Source organism: Lachnellula hyalina, assembly GCF_007821495.1.
Source record: "Lachnellula hyalina strain CBS 185.66 chromosome Unknown contig00016, whole genome shotgun sequence".
Taxonomy (NCBI): domain Eukaryota; kingdom Fungi; phylum Ascomycota; class Leotiomycetes; order Helotiales; family Lachnaceae; genus Lachnellula; species Lachnellula hyalina.
Window position 1 is genome coordinate 83,889 of NW_022157130.1, and position 13,089 is coordinate 96,977.

The 13,089-nt window shown below is 49.1% G+C and overlaps 2 protein-coding genes across 2 annotated transcripts; one reads left to right on the top strand and one right to left on the bottom strand.

The window, feature by feature from the left end:
- Nucleotides 1-31: 31 nt before the first annotated feature.
- tropI_1 (Hydrolase) lies at nucleotides 32-1,196 on the top strand (the record flags this gene model as incomplete). The annotated part of the gene is made up of 4 exons (XM_031145974.1): nucleotides 32-163; nucleotides 220-247; nucleotides 302-745; nucleotides 799-1,196. The coding sequence occupies 4 exons, from the start codon at nucleotides 32-34 to the stop codon at nucleotides 1,194-1,196; spliced, it is 1,002 nt and encodes a 333-aa protein (XP_031008390.1).
- A 3,795-nt stretch (nucleotides 1,197-4,991) lies between these two features.
- Nucleotides 4,992-7,484, bottom strand: STUA_0 (Cell pattern formation-associated protein; the record flags this gene model as incomplete). Its single annotated transcript, XM_031145975.1, has 3 exons — nucleotides 4,992-6,366; nucleotides 6,417-6,549; nucleotides 6,605-7,484. Coding segments are annotated over 3 exons (2,388 nt in total), but the record flags the coding sequence as incomplete, so codon positions are not given.
- Nucleotides 7,485-13,089: the final 5,605 nt, after the last annotated feature.

A 13,089-nucleotide genomic window follows, 5' to 3' on the forward strand; every position in this document is an offset into this window, starting at 1 on the left:
ACATACTCTACCCACAAATAACCTCATAATCATGGCTGACCCTGAAGTGTCAACCATTGCAACTAAGGCCCCTGAGAGCGATGCTGCAGAGGATGTCCAAAAGGACACCCCGCCAAGTTTGGTCGCTGGGGATACTCCAGCCCAAACTGGCGCAAGCCTTGGAGTAAGCAATGGACTTCTTCGCTGTCCTGTAGTTGACGGCTTGCTGATTCTAGATAGGAGCACTGTGTGACTGATAGACCAACCCGTCAGTATAATGAGAAGTACCTTTTATATAGGCAGCCATGCTGACAGAGTTCAGCTTCTGGCCTAGGTTCCTCTGGGGAAATTACATCGTTAGGAGGAATCGACACATACATTTCAAAACCCGCCGATTATCCGCATGCTCCCTCAAAGCTTCTACTGCTCTTGACTGCTGCAACGGGCCTTCACTCGGTGAACAACCAGATACAAGCAGACAACTATGCGAAAGAGGGCTTTTTGGTTGTGATGCCGGACATGTTTGCTGGTGACCCCTTACCAGGCTCAGCAACGTACACCGAAGAGAAAGACCCCTCGATCATTGAGCAAGTAAAGATGCGTGCAGCGGAGACGGCAAAGAGTTTCCTGATTGATCTTTGGTTGGCCAGAAATACACCACAGAAGGCTCTTCCAATTGTCCATAAGGTTCTTGAAGCCGCCAAAGACGAGTACGCAGATGCTGTGGCAAATGGCGGGGGCGTGTACTCGGTCGGCTATTGTTTTGGTAGGTTAATCAATATGAGTTTTATAAGAGAAGTATGAAGCTAATGGATGTAGGCGGAAGTATTACATTGCTTTTAGCCGGGGAGAAACCAGACACGGCGGCTTGGGGTCAGCAGCAGCCTACAGACGAAGAAGCCGGCGTGGTCAAGAAGGGCCCCTTCATTAAGGCAGGAGCGATTGCCCATCCCACCTCAATCACTAGAGAGGATTTCGAAGGAACAAAGGCCCCATTGGTATTCATTTGCATAGAAAACGACCAACTGTTCTCCGATGAGATTCGGGAATATGGTGAGAAGTACCTGAAGGAGAACAATGTCGAGTCTGAGTTTCGGACTTACTCAGGTGTGCCTCACGGATTTGCCGTTACAGGGGACTATCCAGACGATGCTTCAATCCAGCCAAGACAGACCGAGGCATTCGGTCAGATGTTGGCCTGGTTGAAGTCGCATTAAGAATGTGGCTTGGGCGTTGAGGATTTATGATTTGAGGATGAATGATGAAATATGAAGGGAATTTCCAATTGAATTTTAGCAGCCTCGGGCTAGATGGCCTACAGTGGGTTAAAGTTGGCAAGTTATGCTCCCTTTTCTGTCTCGTAACTGCTTCGCATTCCCTGGGACTTTTTTGCTACCACTTTTTTGCTTCGTTGTGGATTATAATAAATATCCAAGGTAAGGCATTCTTGTCTTGTATTTGCAATATAGCTAGCGCCTCTGCCCTGATTAGTTCGACAGCAGACGGAAACCGACAACGGGGAAGATGTATGAAACAATGAAGTTGCCATGCAATCCCTTCTTCGGATTATTGAAAGCGTAGGTCTTCATGCGATTTGACCGAAGTAAAATGATTCAAGCAGCTGCATCTCTGATGATATTTCCAATCCGTGTCGCTGGCGCTCCCCATCTACAAGGCCAGATAGAACACTTTCCTGGCGTGTTGAGACTCGTTTCTGTCCCGTGTCGCTTGCATCTGCTCCTTGCAGACGCATAATCCAGAATGTACCCTATTTTCCTACTTAACAGTGAGCCCGCAGAGTGATCGTTATGCTTATCTCGTTAAGGCTCCTAGTAATATCATATGCTTGCGTTAACTGGATCTCGTCTTCCCCGGTATAGCTACTGCATGTTTCATGCTCTTCTATGCCGCAAATGGCATGCCTGATAAGAGGAGGTTGGCAATGACGATGAGGTCTTGTCTTTCTTCCAACTCTCGAAGTCGTCGTTTTACTTAACCTTTCGAATAAACCTCTCTAGAGGAATCTTCCTGTATGGCGGGCGGCCTTGCCCGGTCTGATGGTGTCACTCTAGCACCGTAAGTGCGCTTTTTGTCAGGTGTGAGTCGTGAGGAGTACCTCCCATACTCTAATTCTTTCTGGGCAACACATGAGTATGCTATTGGATGCTTCAATTTTCATGGCAGCTGTTTACAGTCTCCACTTCTTCCGCTGCTATTTCGGACGATGGTAACTGAGTGCGTTCCTTATCTTGGGTGAGTTATCAGGGTCTAAAGTGGAGCCACCTTCTTTGTCTTTCTTCGAGTATGGGTCGGATCTGCGACTCGTAACCGTGCTTGAATGAAATCAGGAGTCTGTGTAGGGAGTGGTGAGAAATATCACAGCATTCTCATCGAAGAAGTGGAGGCGGAAGAAGCAGGCGTTGCCAGTGGGATGTTGGACAGCCAGGGAAGACAGGATGAAGTGAGCAGAAGAGTTACTTAGGGACGAGGCCAGATAGGACGGCTGATCTCTCGCAGAAAGAGCGCACGTATTATGTAGCTAGCACACCTATTGTCGGTAGGTAAGGAGCATAGGGCTATTGTGGAGAAGGCCGTAAAAAACTGTAGGAGATAAAACGTCTTTGCAATGGTTTGTAGGTGGCTCTCCTGATTGGTCTCATTGGCGAATCCCTTTCTCTACACTTTCTTCCATCATGGCATTCCCCAGCTTTTCCACGAATTTTGCGTTACCAACACGTTTCAGATATCATACGAAAACCAGATAAGCAATGAAGAATTTCTCTCAATATCTCAGCCAGGCGTTCTAGGTATCACCAACCACGTGAGCGATGAGAAAGTGTGAAACAGCACGGTCCTCTCAGGTCTCCAAGGAGTCGCAGATCATGTTTCTACCACTCAAACCAGCTAAAAGCAATTCCATACCCCACATAAGCTTATCTTGGCTGCACAAACTGTGCTCCTGTCTCCACCTCTGCTTTCCAGAGCCGCCATTGACGGGTGTCAAAGCCTACCCCTGAGCACACATGCAACGTTTGAAGCCTCAACGTGGCTAAACACGTACTCGTGGCCTTTCGGGGAACTTGATCATCACCAAGGATAGATGAGATAGACACGCTTGACAGATGGTACGCGCGAGGGGAATGCTGAGCAATTTCAGAAATGTGGATGCGTTGTTTGAGCCTTTTGAGGTCTTAAGTGCAGCATTGCCCTTCTGTAAACACGGTATCCCGCCATCCAAAATTTATGTTCTCTCGCTCTGGTAGTGTAGATATCTCCTGGTGAGACTTTATAATGTTACAGTTTATTTATTTAGTAATGCTGGCTGTGGTGGGTGTCTCGGCGAGGTCAATTGGGCACCTTAGACAACTTCAACGTAAGTCTGTCTTTGTACATCGAATTTTTAGGAAACGATACTTGACGAGAGAGGGAGAGGGAGAGAAAGCAAGCAATTGGCTCTAGAATACAGCATCTTGATAATTACCTCTTTTGTCGACTCTCACTCTGTCAATCGCCACCAAAACATGCAAAGTCACTGACAGGTCCCAGCAAGTACCAACGATATTCCTATCTCCCGTCCGTTTACACCACCGCCAAAGAACCGCCTTTGTCCCTCAGACTCCCTAAACACCTGCTCCTTCCAACTCCAATCGACCAATCAACATCAAAAAGCACTACCAACCTTAGATGGTACCCAAAGACCGCTCCTCTCACACTCACACTCCGAGTCTGCTATTCCCCGTATAGCTTGGCCACATATTGGCTCCCTGCTTGCCGCTTACCTCATCAACCCGCCTCCCAGTATGCAGACATTGAATCTCGGGCATTTGTTAAACGATGCCGAGTTGGAGGCTGTTGTGTTGGGTATAGTGTATTCGACGGGCACGAAAGGGGCTGGAAGGGCAGAGCTGAGGATGATGGATAGGGATGGGGATGGAAATGTTGTGACGGAGAGGTTAGAGTGTGTGAAGAAGGCCGTGGAGGAGGTGGAGAGGAAGAGGCTTACGGAGGGGGTTATTGAGTTCAAGCGTGGGGGGAGGGTTAGCTTTTTGGTCTACAGAGTTGATTGAGCGACCTTGGCTGCTGGAGCGATCGAGTTGACGAGGTGACATGAAGATAGTGTTTTATGATGGGGGGAAGTCGTTGGTTTAGAAATTGCACTGCACCAGCTGCATTGCGGGCGCCCGTTTAGCGTAGGTGGGACTGTGCTTGGGTGGTCATGTAAATACGACTCTCGAGTGACCAGGTACGGTGACTGTCAACTTACCCTCCTTTGGCATATATTGCGTCAGCGATGAGACAGTGTGAGAGATTTCATTCAATATCAATATCAAGAGCTACTGCTATCGTTGTCACCATTTAAGCACCGAAGACATCTCAACTTTCATCCTGGTTGGACAGTACATTGCAAATTATGCAATCGCCAATTCATATGCCTGCCTCCCGCCCCAAAGATGAAGATTATCGCAATAACAATGCCCAAGTAAAGATGTATATGGATGATGCAACCACAATAGCTTTTAATTCTCTCATAATTCGTTCAGTACAAAGAGAGACAGCAATGCAAGAAAAGTCATAATCGTCGTTAAAAAGTAGCCACTCAAAGAAATATCTCAGATAGAATCGGGACAATTCTGAGAGCCCGTCCATCACGCCTAGGTTCATAATAGGCGGTTTTTCAAACAACCACCGCTTGCATGTGTATCTTTGGGATCGTCTCATGGATCATCCCCCATTGCGAAGCGTAAATCATTAGCCGTCTTAACAAATATCAAGTCGTAAACTCGTCGCCTGAAGAAGTAGAACAATGCGCCAAATTAGCGATTCGGCCCAATACAAGAACAATCGTAACGTTGCAAGGAAATTTTTGGTCTAATGAGTGTGGTGGTGGAGATTTTGGTTATGTTCGGAGGCCAACGCCACGGCATAGATGGCAAATCGGCGGGAATCTAGGTGACAGAATCTGATTCCGGAAATAATATGCAAAGGATAGGTTTCGAAGGGAACGTGAATAATTATCGACGCCGCTGTGTGATCGCGGCTCGGTTTCGATTAAGAGAAGGGTCGTAAGTTGGTCCTGACACGGAACCTTCGCGGACCGTCTTGCGTCTTTTCAAATCCAAGTCACCGGCCGGTCCTCTACTCGAAGGTCGCGCATCATCATCGTCATCTCGTCCGCGCTTGTTGCTCGCAGGAGCACCGTTCATGACGGTCTGCTGAGTCGCATAGCCATTCGGTATCGAGTTGCCCAGATCTGGCTGAGATCCATACACATCAGCGGTGGTGTTTCCGTTTGCCGTTCCACGCTCACTGCTAATTACATTATACAGATTACTAGATGGTGGTTGTGGAACCCGCGGCGGTGTGCTGTAGCCACCTTGCTGTTGGGCGTAGTATGGCTGAGGTGCTGTGGCTGTTCGCGGAGTAGCGCGACCAGATGCTGGGTGATTGGGAGATCCAGTCATCTCGGGGGATAGATGGGATTGCTCCCCAGGCATTGATCCGACGGCTGGACCATTGGTATAATTGTATGGCCCGCGGCTTGCATCATAACCCGAGGAATTATCATGAGTGTACTCTGCATCATGCTCATGGTCAGCTTCCTCTTCGCCCTGACCATGTCCCTGAGGGTGGTGGAGCAGCCCATTTGCGCCTTTGGTATCATGGTGCTCCGCTTCTGACCCAGGTGCTCTCGCTAGTGGGGGTCCCATTTCGTTCTTGATGTTGTACGAGTTTGGTTGAGGGTATCGTGGCATCTCCTGCTGGCCGGTCGTCGGTTGAGGATACACGTTCTGTTGTGCAGGTGGGGCAGAATACATTTGGCGTGAAGCATCATACGGTTGTGAGCCTTGCTGGTACTGTTGCATGCTTTGAATTGATGTTCCCGGAGGAGTCGTTGCTGGAGTGGAAGGCATTGAGCGTGCGTTGCTTAAACCCGTGTCAATAGACAGGGGATTTGTACCTTGAGCACCACCCATGCCCCCTTGCGAACCCCATTGAAAACTGCCATCCGAGCTCCCCATATTGCCCATTACACTGGACGCGCTCGTCGGGGGCGTAGGAAAGGTATGCGCTCGATCAATACTAGGACGACCAACAGTGCTGGGATGAGGGGCAAGGGAATGTTGAGGGCCGGGTAGATGACTACCAATCGAGTTGTTCATAGAATGATGATGGTGTTGATGTAACGAGGGTAAACCAGGCGCCTGCGTATTGCGCATCTGGTTTTGCTCCTGTTTTCGACGCTCTGCAGCGGCCATCACAGCATTTGTTCGCGTCTGGTTGGTTGGATGGTACAAGAGCGCACCAATGTTATGAACAAATAATGGATATAGCAATTCCGTGATTTTCTCCTTATTCGCAAAGTCGAGTGCACGTTCGAATGGAATCCTACGTCTTTGTGTTAGCACAATTGGGGCCAACGGTTCTTCCGCACTTACCAAACACCCTTCAAGTGCATCGGCCCGATTTTGACAACATGTCTCATCTTTTCACTCTTGAGAATACCATCTCTTCTGCCTCGAGTCATCCCGGCAACATTCAAGAGCTTTGTGCCATTGATCATGTGATTGTCTGTAACGTTCTTGTTAGTTTATGTTGACTTAGCTCCAAAGATTCGTCCACATACCCTCTCGCCTCGCAACACAAACTCCTTTAGCCTCAACTTGAAAACACAGGCTTCCTTCATCCTCCCATAATGTCGCAGTAACTCGTGGTTTCATGCCTGGAGGTGCTATTTGGCCTGTGGTGTCAAAGCCTTGTTGCGCCGCATAGCCTGGACCTGGCATGCCTGGTTGACCTGCTGACATGGCTGGTAGAGGTAAAACATTTCCTTGACCCATTGACCCCGGCACCGAATGACCAGCGGATTGAGGAGAGGTCAATCCATTTGAGTATCCGTATTGATTGTAAGGACCAGGTGCTGGTGAATACTGAGCTGGGCCAGGCTGGAGTAATGGCGGTTGCTGGTGCTGGGGATAATGTCCCATCCCACTAGACGTGACCGTTTGTGGTGGTGGGGGCTGTCCGGTTGAAATATGCGAAGGATAGTACATCTCCTGCTGACCGTGATTCATATTGGGATATGGGTCTTGGTTGTAGGAGTATGCTGGACCAGAAGGGGAGCTGTTGCTGTAGGTGGTTTGCGATAAGGAGGGTGGGAGTCCGCTGCTAGTAGGAAGGGTTGGAGACGGAGTTTTGGGCCCGTTCGACGATGCAGTCGTATACGAGGAGTGAGAGCTCCCGTTCAAAATTGACGATGATCCAAGTGAACTGAGGGAACCAACCCGGGGTGACGAGGTACCGGACGAGTATGCCTGTTGCGGCTGGGGCAAAGACAGTGAAGGCAACCTATCATTCACATATGACGGTCTCTGCGCGGCGTGATGGTTGTAGTATGGTATGTCGGAGGGTCCCCGGGTTTGCACTTGGGAGATCGACGGGAGATCCAGCTTTTCGGTTGGAATGGTCAAGTCCGAAAAGGACAGTGAATGGGTGAACTCAACGAAAACTTCGTGAGTATACGTGAAAGAGACCAGAGAATCTTAGGTGATGGATCACCAAGGGTTCGCAGCAGCTATAATACGACGTCACCGTTAGATGGATTTCTTAAGACTATTTCCGGACCGTAGGTAGAATGTTTTGTCATAAAAGTCCTGTGAAATGATTTTCATTCAAGATCTTGAGTCTGATGCGTTTCAACGAGCGCGCGAATGATAGCCGTGTTATTTATCGAGATGGACAGAAATGATGCATGCGTCGCAGAAGGATCAGTTAAACTTGAGACTTTAAAAAGCAAGACGTTTGGCTCGTAGAAGTCGTTAAAAGAGCAGATTCTGAAAAATGAAGTCCACCAATCCAATCCAACCCAGTCCAATTGGGAATGCGATTGAAGCTCCACGACAGGATCGATGGCAGTTACGCGAAGCTGCAGGTATGCTTGTGCTTAAGATCGCTTCGAAAAGTTTTTGATCCGTGCTTCGATTCGAGGGATGCGATAGTCGTTAAAGTCTCAAGAAATCGTATGCTCGTAAAGATTCGTCGCCCGCAAGTGAGGAGGATAAGGCGTTGGCGGCAAGGTGGGGAGGGAGAGAGGTGATGGTGGGTTGTCGTTTGAAGAATTGGAAATGTTCTGCCACCTCTAATGCAGGTACACCAGTCAGCGCTGCAGGAAAGTCAAGAGGATTCGAGCTGGAGGTGCGCAAGAGAAACAAGAGGATGGATGTCTCAATAGGGTACGCACATTTCCTGGAGAGCAACACCTTCCTACCAAGGAAAAAGAGAGAGGTCGGGGTGAGAAGGGAGGTGGATCGAAGGTCGGCGCGGAAGGAGGAGTAGGAAGAAGAGGTTGGGATTAGAGGTAGTAGTGGTGGTGGTGGAGAAGGAAGGAGTGTAGCTAGGACCGAGATAACCAGTCAGAGGCGTGAGAATAGACGAGTAACGAGTAGCGAGAAGCGAGGGGGACCACGAGCTGATATTCTGGGGGGGAAGGGGCCAGAGGGTCAAGGGTTGAGGGGGGGGGGGCACTGGGCAGTTTACAGAGGACAGAAGAGAGGAACAGGGCAGCTGCCGGACTGGCTGGGGGGGGCTGGGATGGGCTGGGATGGGCTGGGATGTGTTGTACGGAGTATTATTATGGAGGGGAGAATAGTACAGTAAGTAAAAAGCTTTTCTTTCTTTGTATAGACTATCCGTAGATAAGCCAAGCCCGGTCAAGAAGTTGAGGTCACTAGGTACTTCCAGAGTTCCCAGAAAGCTCTTCTTTCGCTTTGCTTGCCTGGCTACGAGTCCCCAGCCAGACAGCACTGAATAATGACTGAGTGGCAGTCAAGTGTGCCACTCCAATGGAGGGGCCAGGGAGTGTGGGAGTAGTGGTGGGACGAGAAAGTTAGTAGGTTGGGAAAAGTGCTGAGGGGAGGGCTTCCCTCGCTGCTCCCACGCCGCCGATGCTTTCGATTTCTTCGCAAGCCGAGTGCTCGCGCCAATTCTTGCTTGCCCTTGTCCCTTGTTAGCGCTACCTGGGTAGCCTTGTACTGTATAGGCCCTGGCTGCTGGCTGCTGCGTGCTGCTAAATGAGGCGTCCGCACTGGAGTAGATGAGGTACCTTCGTACAGGGAAACAAGAACAAGAGGACAGGGGCAAGGAAGCGCGGGTGAAACTGACTGGCCGAACCCTGCGCATCACATCCTAGCTCTGCCAGGCTCTCTACGGATGTATCTAGCCTCTAGCCTTTAGGAGCCAAAAACCTTCAGAATTCCGACCGGGCATAGCGCAAGCGCTGGAGGCGCTCCTTCAAGCCGTCCGGTCTCGCGCAAAGATAGGTAGGTTTGGGACGTATCTACGGACTGGGCTCTTCTGTGCGAGGGCAGACAGACAAAACCTCCTGTACGTTGCGGATGTACTGTAACGTGACCCGGCCGGGAACAATTACTCGGCTGGGCAATAATGTGCACTACACTACTAGGCACTACCACCACTGACTGGCCCAGCGAGCAGAATACTTCATGACTCCGCAATAGAGTAGTCCGTATAGCCAACAACAAGAACAATGCCGATGGCTGGAGCTACTGTGCTTTGTGCTTCTGAATCGCCAAGAAAGTGGAGAGTATCTCACTATGCCACCGCTGCCGGCCGTAGCGTAGCAGTAGAAGCGTCCGTGTCGTAGTGCGCTCTCTGCACACCCTGTCCAGACACCGGATCTGCTAAAAGATACGCCTAACGTTAATCATCTAGTCGCTCCACTCCATGATCCACTGCCTTCCAGGGGGGCTAGCTGGCAGGTCTACCTTGTCTTGACAACAAATAAAAAGAATCCACCTCGTTAGACCATTACTCTATACGACTCTGGCTTACAGTACAACCCTTGATCAGATCAAGTCAGTGGATGTTCAGTCACTGAAACACTGCGCTTGAAAGGAACCACAGAGTTGCAAAAAGCCAACTCCCTATATTATCAACTGCTGAGCGGTGACCTGAAAAGGTGTTTAGGAAGCGCCGCCGGTATGTACTGTAAGCCAGGAAGCCTGTTGAAACGGGTTCTAGCCAATACGGGTCAGCTCCCAGTTCGGCCTGACGCCGATGAGCAAGTGATAGCGGATAGCTAGAAGTATAATTGCAATAATCGCGTTCTAAGTCCCTTATCAATCGCTGAATACTAGATAATCCGAGGATTGGTCTGCGAACCGACTCTGTCAGAGTCTATCGGTCTCTTGATAGTGGTACGTACGCGATATTTATGAGAGCTGTACCCGCAGAATTCGTGCTGCCCAGCAATCATAAATGTTTCTCCGGCACTGTCCAATACAATCCGATCTTGTTAACAGCAGATTATCTTTCTGTCTGGTCTAGTCGTTTGATGAATGTCCCTTTCTAGGACAGCTATGTCGTTAATGTGCTTATTTTGTGCGTCGAGAAGTTGGAGTAGGGGATCCTAAAGTCGGGACTGGTGACTAAAACAATGCACAAGGGATCTTCTGCAGACGCACTACAGTTAGAGCTGCAGTAAACTACATAGCGATCACGCCTAAAGGCAACGCACAGAGCACATGCCAGACAATACGTTGGTCCTGGAATTCTCCGATTGCCTTCTTTCTGCCGTACTCCGTATGCAGAAGGTTTTGATCCACGGCGTGCGCGCGGGAAGAAGCTTTTACTGGTAGAAGTCCGGAGTGCAGAAAGGAGACACAAATCGAGCGGATACAAATAAAGAGATATAACACCTTTTCCAGAATATAAGCTATAGATATGTGTAGCCATTTTGTAGCTCTGCTTAACCGCGGGTAAGATTGAGGACCTACTCGTCTCTGCCATTAATATATATTAGTAGTATTAAAGATGCAACTAACCCCGGGTTGGTAAGATGTCAAGAACACTGGCGATGAACCTCTAGCTCGCTTTGGATTCGGCATTTGAGGGCCTTCCCGAAATGCGATATGGTGTGAAAAAGGTTCAATTACCTCGGAATGATGACTTCCCCTATACCGAACCTCCGGCCTCCTTGATAAACTTGGTCGAGGTAATTTCTCAGGACAAGAGGAGCATGTCAACTTCGAATGTCATCTTCTTGCGATTTCCGACCTTGGAAATCAACGAGAGTGTTGAAAGTCATGGTGGTACTAGCTTAACACCCTAGAAGTATCGGTAGGCTTTATTAAATGCATGACAGGCTTCAAGCTCTCCACATGCAGGTGTGGGGGTGCTTGTGAATGCAGGGCCCCGTGATTATTCTTGGCCTGCGTAAAGACGGTCTCTTTGATGGGTTCTGATGCAACCCCGTTGGCTGTTTGACGGGCCAATACTGCCCCAGTAGGCGGCTGGCAGAGAAGGGGAATGGAATTCTTGAGGGCTACGCATAGAACCAATCGTGCAGAAGCTAGGAGACCGTGTTTGAAGATTGGGATATTTAAAACAGTCTTGCAAGAATTGTTTGCTGTTTTGAAGCTTAAGAACCGGCATGTACGAGGCACCGTATTATAGAAATATTAATATAGTTGTGACCTAAGTGTCGTTAACCGATTGCAAAAAGGTTTAACGACTTCCACAGAGCTTGTGTTTTGAGGTATGTCTAAACCGATTGCAGCAGCCTAGTTCGGCACAGGATATTGTCTCGGCCTTTGATAGACTTCTTTCGAGATTAGCTTGCCCCCGACACTCGTGGACGAAGAAGACTGGTTGATGGAATAGTTATTTTTCAAGTGGACCCTTTTCAAACGCTCTTTGTTCGCTTTGATCCAGAACTCGTCTGCTTTACTTGATTAATGTTGCACTAGATGGAAGAATCTCGATATGTCACACTCTCCATCCCTTGTTGCAACTGCAGCAAACCCTCGAGAAATTGACGCCTCGACGCAAGGAGCGCAGCATATTAAAAATCCCAGGTATAGAGGTGCCCGTCTGATTGGACGTGAGGTATGTTGTACGAAGTGATTTTAGAGGGTGCGAGCCTCATACCTCGTCCGACCTCCTGAGAAGTGTATCCTAATAAACATTTCTAGTCTAAGCAAACTGTTGCCTGAGACGTTAATAGCTCAGATGACTCTACTTGAGATTTCATCCCTATCAAATCACCAGTACAAAATAGTATATTTTCCGGGAAATTCTCTTGTATATGCTGAACAATTGTAGAAAATATGAAAAATTAATACTGTCCAATACATCATAAAGACTTCTTCTACTCCAAAGCTCGTGATCAATGAAGCGGAAGCAATGTCATGCTCGCTCATGCGACTCCCCGAGACACCACACTTCAAGGTGGAGAAAGATTAGAGTAAGCTTTTACTCGGGAAATCTTTTACTTCGTAATACTCGTCCGGATTCAGAATCCAAATTGCAGCCAAGATCAATAACCGCGGGTCACGATGTTTTACTTTTCTTTGAAGCATTGGCAACAGGTGCCCCACGTATTTCGAGCTCACCGCCTGGCCTCTAGATCTTTAGTTTCGCGGTTTGGTTTTCTTATCCAATGCTTGCATTGCCACTCCCGGCAGCGGTCCTGCAGCTCCTCCAAAGACATGTGGTCCATGTGCGCCAGAGCACTTGCATTGCATATGCAGAGCGGCTACGCGCAGCTCAAACATGGCCAATCATCGGAAAGTCCGGAGACAAGAGAAAGGTGGCTGGTACATGGGTTCTTAGCCTGTTTCATGCGCTTGCCATAGCTAGAAGCCTGAGGCAGCGTTACAAAACCTAAAGGGAGCTCGAGGAACAAGATGATTGAAATTGAGCTGACAAAAGCGTACGACCACCAAAGAAAAGGCTGCCAAACAGAGATGGTCTCGACCGAAGTATCTGAGACTTCTACCCTATCACTTCATCGAAAGAGCACGTCGCGAGTGTCGATCAAGACCATGGTCATTGGGGGTTACCCCAATCACCACGCACCACGTCGTCGAACGACACACCTGGCACCCCTCCTTCGTTCCCCGTTTTGGGCGTCTAGGGTCCAGTTTTAGCGCTGTGGCACCCCCACCACACCAATCTGGACAACAACTGTGAACCCCCAACTCAAAATAACCCAAGCATTTTGGACCTCGCAGCGCATCGCAGCCTCGCAGCTGGTGGTGCGGACTCGCGGACTAGAACCATGACACCCGGCGAGGTGGAGAACATAACACC